At 41.8% G+C, this 13,554-nt stretch overlaps 1 protein-coding gene across 1 annotated transcript in view; it reads right to left on the reverse strand.

Annotated features, from left to right (window-relative positions):
• The window catches only part of LOC119912031 (zinc finger protein 721-like), a 52,306-nt gene extending 39,695 nt beyond the window's left edge, over positions 1–12,611 (reverse strand). Inside the window, exons 1-2 of the mRNA XM_038731004.1 lie at positions 12,444–12,611; positions 6,517–7,382 (exon numbers count right to left, since the gene is read on the reverse strand). Coding sequence (XP_038586932.1) covers positions 6,517–7,382; positions 12,444–12,536 — 959 coding nt within the window. The 5' untranslated portion in view covers positions 12,537–12,611. The remainder of the gene's footprint in view (positions 1–6,516; positions 7,383–12,443) is intronic.
• Positions 12,612–13,554: the final 943 nt, after the last annotated feature.

Genomic DNA, 13,554 nt, shown 5'->3' on the forward strand with positions numbered 1-13,554 from the left:
ATGTGTGTTTAAGCTGAAGTTAGCAGGATAATCCACTGATGTGTCTCTGTGATCCAGAGCCTGTTCTGGTCCTTCAGTAGTTCACTGCTGCTGACACAGACACAGATCTGGGATCATCATTGAAGCAGCAGCAGCAGCTTCTGAAACTGACACTGAGTGATTTTTACACTTGTGACAGGTGAGGAGTGTTAATGAGGCTGCAGCGAGCGACGACGTCCTGTGAGGTGAATAAACATCCTCTGTCCTCACAGGTCCTCTCTCTCAGGTCCACAGAGCTCAGGGATGCTCGGAGGAAGCCAGGAGTCAAACAACATCCACCTGTCCCACCTGTTGTTCCTGTCTGGCGTCTGGACAATTAATAACAAAATATTATTACAGTTCTATGTGATCTGATTTAAAGTGACTTCATGAGCTTTGGGTCTGAGGAAGAAGAAATGTGGTTTAAATCCTTTTTATTTGGACTGTTGGACTGGCTTCACTGTTTATTTACATAAATCTCAGCTGTTTGTGTCACTGACATTAAAATATTTTCTTGCTGTTACTTCCTGTATTTCTGTCCCCAGTTAGCGGCTGCTCTCATCTGGTTCTGTCCTTCAGCTTCTCTGCAAGCTATTCATTAAATAAAGTTATTCAAACTGCTGCTGCTGTCTGTGCAGCTGATGTTTTGCTTTGTAGTCCTCTCAGTCTGTCAGGTGGACGTGGGGGAGGGGGTGGAGTCTGTCCTGCTGCCCTTCAAGACCACAGCTCTCCTCCCTGAGGACATCAGAGTGGAGCTGAACCCATAAAGACGGTCCACGTGTATCAGAACGGCTCTGATTATTCTGACCAACAGGACCAGTTTTACAGAAATCACACAGAGATGAAGGACGACCTGCTGAGAACTGGAGACCTCAGTCTGACCCTGAAATCCCCCACAGATGGAGACGAAGGACGATACTGGGTCTACGTCTCCAGCAGAAACATCAGTAGAGAGAAAATATTTGATCTCAGAGTCAAACGTCAGTATGGAGAGTGATGTCAGTGTCTCTGTGTTTGTCTCTATCTGACTGTCCTCTGTCTCCTCTGCAGAGACAAACAGGAACAGAAGCAGCTCCACTGATCCAACTCCTCTGATGACCGATCAATTAGTTTGATCATTGATCCGATCTGACTCTGGATTAGAGAGAAAATGGAGGTGAAGCAGCTGATAGAGGACAGATGAAGACAGGAAGACGCTTTATCAGCTTCTTCTTCACTCTGACTCCTACTGACTCTCACACCCTTTTCTATTAATCAGTGATGTCAGAGTGAGGTCAGCGTGATGTCACATGTTGATCCGCTCTGGGATCTGGACTGAAACATGTCCTTGTTGTTTCTGGAGACTTTCAGTGTCCATGGATGTCCTCTGAACTGGACAGAGGTCTCACTCTGGAGGAAACTCCCTCATTGTCAACAAACAAAGCGCTTTTCCCCCCTTCATTAATTTCTCTGTTCAGCACATACGTCTCTTTGTCCTGCAGAAAGCCGTCCCTCCGTCTGAACATCCACTTGGTCTGTCAACAGAAAACTCCTTCATTAACGAGAACATCACTGTTACCAGCAGGACGTTTCCTTCATCACTGTTCACGTCCACACTGTCACATGTCCAAAGACTTGTCAACAGAACATGGACTTGTGGATTTAGTTTCTCTTTGAGACTTGTGTCCAGTAAAATGTGTCCAGAGGCTCTGAACGTCTTCATGATGATTCAGCAAATGGAAATGATTCCATGTGTGTGGAATCCTAATCAGAAATGAATCCTAAAAACTGTCACTTTGTCTGCTTCCTCTTCTTCAGCCAACAGGTTTCTCCTCACAGACCACAGATTCAGAAACACCTGCAGAAAGCAACAGGAGGAGAGAGCACAAGACTAAGGGAAAGGCCAGAAGTCCAGTTAGTAACATGTATTAATGGAATAAGGTTTCATTCAGATGGCAAGAAAGAGGGGGAGAGAGGAGCTCAGTGCAAACACAGACAAACACCAAACCAAGCTTCAGTATTTGTGCGTCTGTGGTTGTCGTAGTTACGACAGCTGTTCTTCTTCTTCTTCTTCTTCTTTTTGTTTTATGGCTCTCCTCTCTTCTGTTACTTCTATTCACACCCTGAGCATTAATAGATTTTTGCAAGCTGTAATATTTCGTTCCACTTTTATCCACATCCCACCTGTCCTGCCATTTCTTCATCATTTCTTTTTTGATTATCGCATTAGCTTCTCCTTTATGACAGGTGTTGATGACCCACAAGCGCGGTCTGTTTCCACGCCCATAAATCTGTGCAACCTTGCTGTTGGGCATCCCGTCGAGACAGTGGCTGATCGTCAGCAATATCTAAACAAAAAATCATTATTAGTCTATCAGAATACGTTACCCCTGAAATGATGTTACAATGTAATAAAAAAAAACAGAAGATGTCATAATACAGTGAGAGTTATAACTTTATGGGATTGGAAAAGGGAACACATAAGGTAGCGTTTTTCGATAGTGCAGAGCGACTCAATAGACTCTGCTATCGATTTGTGCTACGGTAGCAGTTTTCGACAATTCGTCAGAACACCGGCGTAGCTTAAAACAATTTATAGAGCAAACAGCCAGCCGTCGCTCTTTTAAACGGGAGACTGATCAACTTATGACCACACTGTCTGTGCACTCAAGACCATGTTGGTACTTTACTGGTTCCCATCACAACCAGGCTGCCGTTTAACACAGAGTTATTTACATATAGGCAATAGTTATGTTAATAGCCTATTTAAACAGTGGATATGTGTAACTAGTTCTGGTTAGTTCGAAGGTTTCCACAAAACTTCACATTCTGTGACATTAATTAAACATGGTGTACCTAATAATAGTGATGGTCAAAGCTTTTGTGAAGCACTGAACCACTTAAGCCAAATGTTTCGAAAATGGGTTAATTATTCGAAGCTTTAGTTACAGTGACCTCTCCTGGCGAAGTTCAACGCTGCAGGTAATAACATACACGCACGCCCCTCAATTAGCAGTGTTGGAGAAACTACTTTACTTTTGTAGAAAAGACCTTTATTTCTGAAGCATCTTTGCTTTAATCAGCCTTGGATTTAAAGTATATTTACTTTGAAAATTCTTTGATGCACACACATTAAGACTGAACATCATGTTCTATTTACAAATACAGATTGATGAATGCGTGTATTGTCCTATTGAGGAGAGAGTGCTGGGAAATGTGGCATAGGTTGGATGTCATGAGAAGCTTTCCAGCCCCCTTATTAGAAACTTTGTGTTGTGATGTTGACCTCTTCCTCTTCAGCTTCATCAGCTTTAATATTTCAGTTGATATTTTGCTCACATGCTGTTTATTCCATAATAAACTGGCATTTAATCAAATAACAACCTTACTGGGCTGCTGATCTTCCATTATAGGAGGACTGGTTGGTTTCTATTAAAGGTAACAGGATACAAACCCTCTGCACACAGTTTGCTCCTCCAGTGAGTTTAAAGTGAAAACTATCATCTGTTGAACAAACTGAAGCTCCTCTGCTGCCTCCTGCTGGCTGCTTCCTGTCACTGTCAGTCTGTTCGTCCCTCAGGACAAACTGGAGAGCTCCTCACAAAACATTCACATTAACACAACAGCTACATTTACTACACTGCTGTACTCAAGTACAACACTCAGGTACTTGTACTTTACTTTCTACTTCTACTCCACATCTCAGAGGGAAATATTGTACTTTTACTTCAATATATTTATCTGACAGCTTTAGTTACTAGTTACTAAACAAGCAACACACCAAAAGTTTATAAAATATGTTTTGTTATATGTTAAATTACCCAACAGTTTATACAACTACAGCCTTATTTGTCCATTACTCAATTTAAATATTATATATATATATATAATTTTTGGAAAACATTTCATGTTTTCAGCTGATTTTAATATTTTATTTATTACTACATTTATCTTACAGTTTTAGTTACATGTTACTTTACAAATTAATATTTTTACACATAAACACATGAAGAGTTTATAAAAAATGTTTTTTTCTTTTAAATTGAGAGGTTTCTTTTGACCCCCAAACAGGCTTTTTTCCACAAGTGATGCAGTTCATTAGAAAACATGATATTTAATAAGGAATATGAGAGTCAGAAGACGGTGGAAGCTGATTTACAAAGGTGAAGCTTCCACCGCTTGTTTTGGTGCTGCTGCACAGACGACATCAGAATCTGAAGCAGAAGTTAAAGGTTTGTGACTGCAGGATCAAAACAGGACGTTTCACTTTCATCATGTTCTTTTGAAAACAACTTCTCTCTCTTTGATTTGTGATCAGCTCGGAAGTGACGGTCTGTGGTGACAGCGGCGATGATGTCATCGTAGCCATAATCCAATCCCTCCTCAGCCTGGGTCATCACCAAATGTGAAAAAGTAACTGGTCTGTGTTTGAACCAATAACCACAGAACAACAAATACTGTTGAATACAAACAGTTCATTGAACGTCCAGTTTGAAATGATGAGTCAAAGTTTCTCTTTGTGTCGACTAATTTAATGAAAACATTGAAAAGGACTCGAGTCTCCAGCTCAGATTATTACAGCACCAACCCTGGCAGGATGCAAGTTAAACAGAAAACAACACATTTACTGACAGAACAGAAAGCAAACAGCTGTTGGAGTCAGATAATGAAGACACGATAATATTTGATTCAATCTGATTTTCATAACAACAAAAGTTTGTTCAGACTGAACACAAATGTGGTCTGTAGTGGTTTTGTAGTCCCCGTTTATTCAGCGCCTCTTCCTCCTCAATACACACTGGATCAAACCACAGCAGTTAAACCCAGAGGCCTCCAGTGGACCTGGTTCAGGCCTCAGAAACATTTGGACTTTTGCCCCTGTCTTCAAGTTTTAACATTTGGAGCAGGGATAAACAGACCTAATATGCTGTTTGTTTGAAGCATACAGAGTCCTTCAGACGTTGATCTCAGAACTCAGCAGAAACTCCCCTTCTTTAGTTTTTCTTTCGGTTTGTTTTTTTTGTCTCTCTGTTCATTAATCAAAGATAAACCTGAATTCTTCATTTAAGCATTTCAGACTTGAGCCGACACGTCTTCACCTCAGCTGGCGCAGTCTTTAATGAATCTGCGGCTCTTTGCTTCAACAAGAATTGGCTTTACTTTCAGTCTGAACAAACCTCAGATTCAAAAACACATTCAGAAAATAACAGAGAAAATACACAACTACTCTATATACAGTTAACACATTTAAAATCTGGAGAAGAAAATGTAAAGTAACTAGAGGAACAAGAATTTACCTGTTTAAAGAGAAACATCATGTGACCCAGATTTTACTCCAAACCGTATTGATGATGTTTTCAAGCCATGGGAAAGTGAGGACCCCACAAGATTTTACCAAACATAATGAAGAAGGAGTGGACTTTTCAGAAGATACAGCTAATACATATGGTCTCTCCAGTAATCACTTCTATGGGATGGGGATAAGACACATGTCTTTGGTGTGGGAGACCTGGGTTCAATCCCCCACTGTGACCCATCCACCAATGTGTCCCTGAGCAAGACACTTAACCCCTAGTTGCTCCAGAGGCGTGCGACCTCTGACATACAATTGTAAGTCGCTTTGGATAAAACCGTTAGCTAAATGAATAAATGTACATTTTCATTGTTATACAGATGTTACTCAATTATATCCATCGATCAAGCAAGATGAAACTAGTCAGAGGCTCCAGAGGCGTACGACCTCAGACATACTTCGCTTTGGAGAAAAGCGTCAGCTAAATGAATAAATGTAAATATTTACAAGTGAGAAGGTATTTGAAAGAAAAAGTCCACATGAGAACTCTTGGAGACCTCCACCCCTTGTGAGATACATGGCAAAGACTCACCAAAGCCACAACCCCAAAAACACAACTGGACACATCTAACAAATACTTCAGGAAATAATAAGAATAAAATAGTACACGTTTTATTTAACAAAAACAGGAAAGGTATCAACGACATGTCTTGACACAAAGTATAACAAAGAAAATTCCACAAAAAGGAGAAAAATATGTTTAGCTACACAATATCAAGAAAATATGTATGAAAAACGGAAACAATATTTCAATTTCAGCAAGCCTGGCGCAGTAAGTAACGTTAGTGGATGGGTCTTCCTCTGTGTTGTTGTCCTGCGCAGTTATTTTCTATTTTTGTATAATACATGGGTCAGAGACTGAGAAGTGGAGAAGCTGTGTACCAGAGTATCAGCAAAACATAAATAAATCTATATTGAATGTTACGAAGTCAACAGCGGCAGATCGGTGCTAAAGTAGCTGGCTGCTGCAGCTGGTGTAGAGAACGTAAGTCCCTACCCTTCCTGTGGACCAGCATAGGAAAACTAGGTACGGTAGTCTATGGCAAGAGAACCAATTTTTTGATCCCGTTTGAATTGCGCTCTGAATGACGCATATGATGATGGTCATCTATCAGGGAATGCGGAGGCAGGAGGAAACCTCTAGTCTGGCTCTGACAAATGTTCAAGACGAAGCAGTGTGACTGCATTTGTGGCGTTTAAGGGAACCTCTCTGAGAAAAAGCTTTCCCACATTGGTCACAACAGTAAGGTTTCAAGCCAGTGTGAACACGTTCGTGGATTTTTAGGTCACCCGATGTAGTAAAAGCTTTCCCACATTGTTCACACCAGTAAGGTTTCACCCCAGTGTGAACACGTTGGTGGACTTGTAGTACACCTGAGGTAGTGAAAGCTTTCCCACATTCGTTACAGTGGTACGGTTTCTCTCCGGTGTGAATTCGTTGATGTTTTTGAAGTCCACCTGCTGTAGCGAAAGCCTTCCCACACTGGTCACACCAGTAAGGTTTCTCTCCAGTGTGAACACGTTGGTGAACTTTTAGTATACCTGAGCAAGTGAAAGCTTTCCCACACTGGTCACAGTGGTACGGTTTCTCTCCAGTGTGAATGCGTTGATGTTTTCTAAGTCCACCTGATATAGTGAAAGCTTTCCCACACTGGTCACAACAGTAAGGTTTCTCTCCAGTGTGAACACGTTGGTGGAGTTTCAGTTTATCTGATGAGGTGAAAGCTTTCTCACACTGGTCACAGCTGTATGGATTCTCTCCAGTGTGAACACGTTGGTGGATTATCAGTTTATTTAATTTAGTGTAAGTCTTCCCACATTGGTCACACCAGTAAGGTTTCTCTCCAGTGTGAACATGTTGGTGTATTTTCAGGTCATCTGATCTAGTGAAAGTTTTCCCACACTGGTCACAGCTGTACGGTTTCTGTCCAGTGTGAAGTCTCTGATGAATCTTTAAAGATCCAGATCTTGTGAAGGATTTTTCACAGTGTTGACAGTGGTAACGTTTGAGTCCGTCTCTTCCTCTCTGTTTCTATAACAACAAACAGAAATACATGGAGAAAAATTAAGTGATGTCATGGTGGTGCGAGCTATTTAGAACCATAAAATACATTTAGAGCATGTCTGTGGAACATAGTTCATAATTAAGGCTGAAACACAACACAAAAGTTAAGTTTAATCCATGTAACTATACAAAGTGCACTGTTTCGCACGGGGGACTATTACTGTCACAAAACACACTTATGCTGTGGACAACAGAAGACGACGTGGACTGCAAATGGAGTAATGGAGAAAACAGAGGAGGAAAAAATTACAGGTCAGGGAATAAGACAGTGTCCAAAGTATGGGATTATTTCAAACAACTCTGTACAGTGTGTCTGTTGTAAAACAGAGCCTACGATTAGAGAAAAAACAAACAAACATCAAATTTAGATTTTTCTGCCAGATATTGCGATTTGTTTAGTTAACATTCAATATTCACTGCCAGTCTATTTTTGACGGAAGCCGCATCAAGCAGCACAGAGCAGATGAAACGGGCACACGAAGTCCGATACACAAACGACAAAGAATCCAGTCGATTTTCAAAATAATACACTGTCCAGACTCTCAATCGTGTATCAACAATAAACACAGTCAAAACCAACAATTTAACTACATAGCCTACTTAAACATGGTAGGAGGCTCAAATCACGGCAACCGCACAAATCAACAAAATCTGAACAGGTCACCAAAATCAGGCGAGCAAAATGGTCTTACTTTGAATGCTCCATGTGGGAAATGTAGCCCGCGGAGAGTGGCACAAAACATGCTAACAGAGAGCTGTTATCCGTACTTGACGCAGAAGAAATGACTAACAACATTTCAGCATGTTTGACTAATGCATTGCCACCTGTGACAACCAACCGCAGGGGTGTGTCTACAGAGGGGCCCGGGGTGGGACAGACCAGAATCTTTAAGCAACTTTAATACAATGAGGTCAAAGTGCTTCACAGGAGGGAGGCTGTAAATACAATCACAAAACTGCAAAAATAAAATGAAATAAAGTAAAATCAATAATTAACAGGCAATAGATATTAAAACCAAGATTGTGTGCCCGACGATTGTATGCACGTTCGGTTCCTCACGGGTCTATTTCAAGTAGCCTACTATTTAAAATGTATATAATGTTTTTTGTTTGGTTCGTCAGCGGTGATAAATGATCCGAACGTCCCGCAAGCTGTGGACAACTCAGCAAAACACTGGTGAATCTGTAGCTCCGTCTCAACAGCATACTGGCGCCCCATAGTTAAGTTACAATTTTGGATTATTCACGCACTTTAAAAACATCAAAAGCTTTTTTCTTTTTTACATGTTTATTTATAGCATCAAAATCACAACCATATCACCAAACTGGCATGATCCTTTGTTTCACTGCGAAGCTTTAACTGTGAAGCTTTAACTGTGAGATTGACAGTCGAATCAGGCTTTGCCCATCGAAACATCGAATCTTCGACTATTCGGGGTCAGCACTAGACATAAAGTAAATGAACACAAACACAGAGGTGTCTGTGGCTTGTGGTTAAAGCGGTCCTCCACTAACCAGAAGGTCGGTGGTTTGATACCCGGCTTCCCCAGGCTGCATGTTGAAGTCTCCTTGGGCAAGACACTGAATCTGGTGTGCACTTGGCTTAGCAGTAGGGATGGGCATCGTTCATTTTTATTGATACCCTTATTGAGACTGCTTAACGATCCAATTCTTTATCGATACCACTATCGATTGTTTAGTGATGGTTATTTGGTAAGACACGACCCAACGGGCATGGGGCAGGCCTGCAGGGTATGAGGAAAATATTTAATGTGCGATAACGTTATATATTGAGATGACATATCACTTGCGATAAATAAATAAATATATAAAAGTACATATTAACAGCCTGGTTGTTTTTAATTTAATATTTTAAATACAGCTAAATGTTGTTTCTAGACAACAGCAAAGTAACTCAATAACTTTCTGAAATCACAAGTACTGAGTGACGTTTAGAAAGAATAAGATTAGTCTTTATCAGTCCTTCCTCGTCTCTCCCTGGCTGCAGGTAACGTTACCAGGTAGAAGGAGGAGCGGCTGGTTTGTCTCAGCCAGCAGAGTACAGACCGGTTTATGCTCCAGACAGACAGCTTTCTATTTAGCTTGTGTTTAACATTTGGCTGATGCTAAGCTAGCGTTAGCTGTGTTTGTATAAAACATACAGGATGAGATACTGAGCACAGAGATGATTAAATTAACCATTTGTACATGTTTAACGTCACCTTACAGAGAGGTGTGTTGATAAAGTATTAACTTTTTACTTGCGAAGGTTTTATTGCTCGTACTTACAGTAACGAACGTAGCTGTGTGTGTGTAGGAGCCGACTGGGAGACTGCAGCCTGATGATTTTCTTATCCATTGAGTTTCAAATTAAATCAGATTTGACGCTCGATAGCAGTATCGACAAGCTTTTTTTTCCTATTAAAAATGGGTGGAAAACGTATTTGATTACAGAGCTGTGAGCAGCGCATATGTTTGCTCAGCACCTCCTCTTGCTCGGTCGCAAACACATTGACAATGGACCTGTGTGAGAATCCAACGCTTAGAATCATGAACACCGCTGCACAACAAATGTCGAAGACCCACCTTCAAAAAAGGTATTACCAGTAATAATCTGTATTTTCTTCTGTGGTTAAAATTTCTTTTTAAAATTATACAACTTGATTAATAAAGTGCAGAAAATGAACAGTGGTTCTGAGCAAACATAGGCGCTTCTCACAGCTCTGTCCGCTGGCTTTGCTCCGTGTGTTTGTCTTCGTTCTATTGGCCACCTCCACACTATGTTCAGTGTTGATAGGCTTTTACCCGTTCCCACCTTACCCTCTCTAATAGAGGAGGGATGGGAAAAGGTGGGGGAACGCATGCAGCTCTTATGGCCATGGAGCATGTGCAAAGCCATCTGTTCCCAGGGGCATGCTGTACTGTAACAATTCTAATGAGCTTTGTGTGTCTTTTTCAAGATGGCCAACTGCAATTTTGAATTGTAGATGAGACAAGTTTCCATTAATTATAAATTAACTGTTACATTAATTGGGTAACAAAAACTTACATTCAATAAATTAGGCATTAGATTAATCGCCTAATGAAGAAATAATTGAATCAATTCAATTTTATTTATATAGCGCCAAATCACAACAACAGTTATCTCACAGCGCTTTTCATAAAAGAGCAGGTCTAGACCGTGACTCTATGATGGTATTTACAGAAGCCCAACAGCCCAATCAGACCCCAAACTGCTTGAAGAGATACTGTGGAAACCACTGGCAGCAGCACGACAACAATGGCTGTTAAGAATATTGGTAACAAAAACACAACATCCTCCACCGCCCGGAGAAGAAATACCTGTGACTAGAGGTCGACCGATGAATCGATTGGCTGATTATTAATGCATTGGACTGAAGACAACTGCTGCTCTGTAGAACATATGTTGTCTCTGTTTTGCTGGCAAGCATGTTAGAATTTGGCTAGCCGTAAGTTAAGCGCAAGCCTCGCACCACTGTGGGCCAATGGCCGTATGGGATCCTTTAAGAGCCACTTTTACTGAACATATAGCGTGATACTCCTGATAATAATCTATCATCACTGTTAAGTAGTTGTGACTGTTTTTGACAGACAGTTTGCCTTTGAATACCGCTGTCCAATCAGCGTCATGTGGTGTTGCGTGCAGTCCCGCCCCTTTAAGAGCGATTTCAGTCTGGTTGAAAATCGTGGTGTTGTGTCGGGAGATGCAGTGACTTAACCAGCGGTGAGTAAGACACAGTATAAATAATACATGAATTTCTTAAGCTATGAGGAGAGGAAAAGTCTGCTAACCACTAGGCAAAATTATGCTGTGTATCCATAAATCCACAGGCTAAGCTAATAACTGTGATCATAAAAAAAAATCTTGACAACCGAATTTTTTGGCTTATGTTAAATGTGATTGTTACTAAGACGTGTTTTAATACACTTTTAAAACAGCCCACACACCTAATATTACTGTGAAACAACAGTATAACAAGTGGAAACTCTCTGCCTTCCTTTTTAGTCTAGTGTAATGTGTTAAAGGAATGAATGAAATTATTGCTTAAGTAGTTGCCTTTACATCAACAAGGTCTTTGAGGGTGAACTGAAAAATGGCGACCCATGTGTTGATCTTCACTGTGGGCTGTTCATTTATTATATAGACACTGACAACGGTCACCTTGGCCATCATCGCAACGACTGCCCACCCTGCCTGCCCCATGCTGACACATGAAGGTGGAGAAAAACATACACCGAGCACACAATCTTCTGTTCTGGCCTGGGAAAACAGATTGAGGCAGCAGTGGAGAAAAAAAGCGAGACGCAGCGCGAACCCCAAGGAGCACCTGCTATCATACGCCATAGCTGAAAGATGGCAGGTAGCAGGTATAGACCTGTTCACAGGGAACACACAACACTACATTGTCATAGTAGAGCTGTACTGCATCAGCACCAAACTCGAGCCCGTCACAGCACTGCAGAATCTGTTATCAGCAACCAGGGTCCATGTTACAGCTCAGAGGAACTCCAGCACATCACAGAGGTAACACACCACTACAAGCCCCCCATGTCTTCAAAGCAACCGCCTTGATGAAAAGACAGTGTGGAAAGTAAAACACCTCCTAGACAAAGAAAAGCTGAAAACAAAAACCATGAACGTGACTTATTATAAAACCAGAACACATCGTGAACAACCTGAAGCAGAACACGGACGATCGGTCGCTCAGCAACGTGAGTTAACTGCAGAACCGGAAGTTAACTTCAGCTTTGTGTCCAGTTTTAGCTGGCTAGCATGCTAAGCAGGCTACATGCTACAAGAGACCTCCTCCTCCTCCTCCTCTCCCGGTTCCGACCGTCACATTAAGTGTGGGTTCTGTAGAGATACGGGGTTCTGATGGCTCCACTGTTGAATCCTGCTACATTACATCTTGTTTACAGTCAATATGAAGCTACGTGTCGGAACCAGGCCGAGCTAACGCCACGTTAGCTTCTTGTTAGCTGCTAGCTGTGTTCATGAACACTGACCTGAACATCGGTGCTATCAGAGCTCGAGCCTGCTGTTTGTCCTCCGGGGACGTTGTTGCTCCGGGGCTCCGGGTCCTGGTTGTCCTCCTCCATCCCGCTCTTGGTCCTGGTCTCTGAGATCCAGCAGGTCTCCTTTGTGACTGTCGGAGCTCTTCAGATTCAGGAGCGCTGCGGGACCTCGTGGAGCTTCGTGTTCTCGCGATCTCGCGGGATCATGGAAGCTCTTCTGTCCCTGACACAGATCTGGGATCAGTATTGGAGCAGCAGCATCAGCCGTCTGAAACGGACACTCGGTGATTTCTGCAGCTGGGAGGACGTCCCGTGTGGTGGATAAAAGTCCTTCGTCCTCACGTGTCTCCTCCCTCTCAGAGACGGAGGATCATAGACTGTGTATAAAATTAGCGGAGCTGGCCGGCGCCATCTTGGCCGCGCGTCACTCCCGGATAACCATAAATGGGCAAAGAGGCGGGTCGTAGGTGGAGCTGAGGTGACGTGTTGCTGAAACCACTCCCGCCTAGCTTGACGTGACCGAGTTAGCTCATGCTAAGGAGCTAATGCTACATGCTACATGCTACTCTGTACGGTGGAGGTTGGACCTGCGGCTGGTTCACCGGAAAATATTAAAATAACTCACATATTGGACATTATACTTCACAAGGTTGTAAATGCTTTTTAATATATAAATGTGGTAACGTTAACGTTATTTTGCAACACTAATGTTGGATTTTGTTGAGACCAAAGTTAACAGTTAACTTGACGATAACGTTAACTATGAATCAGTTATTAACGTTAATTACCTAAAGTTCAATTTCAAGCAAATCAATTTACATACCGTTGGTTACGAGTCGTTTATTTGGACGTCACCTCAGTATGTTATTGTAATAAACGTAATAATCTAGCGGAGTCCTATTTTGAGTAACGTTGCTGCTGTCTGCAGGGCTGTGTGGGATTATTGTCTGGAAAAGGACACTTGAGAGAGAGAAACGTACTTTTTATATTTGTCACTAGATTGTTGTTGAGTTTCTGGTGCTACTCAAAGCTATAATAATGTTGCTACTCAAAGCTACTGGACAGCTGATATAAAATTGTCTTAAAAGGACAACACAAAAAC

This window comes from Micropterus salmoides, unplaced genomic scaffold (genome assembly GCF_014851395.1).
Source record: "Micropterus salmoides isolate LMB-PRFRI ecotype aquatic unplaced genomic scaffold, ASM1485139v1 Ms_hic_scaffold_2, whole genome shotgun sequence".
NCBI classification, from domain to species: Eukaryota; Metazoa; Chordata; class Actinopteri; order Centrarchiformes; family Centrarchidae; genus Micropterus; species Micropterus salmoides.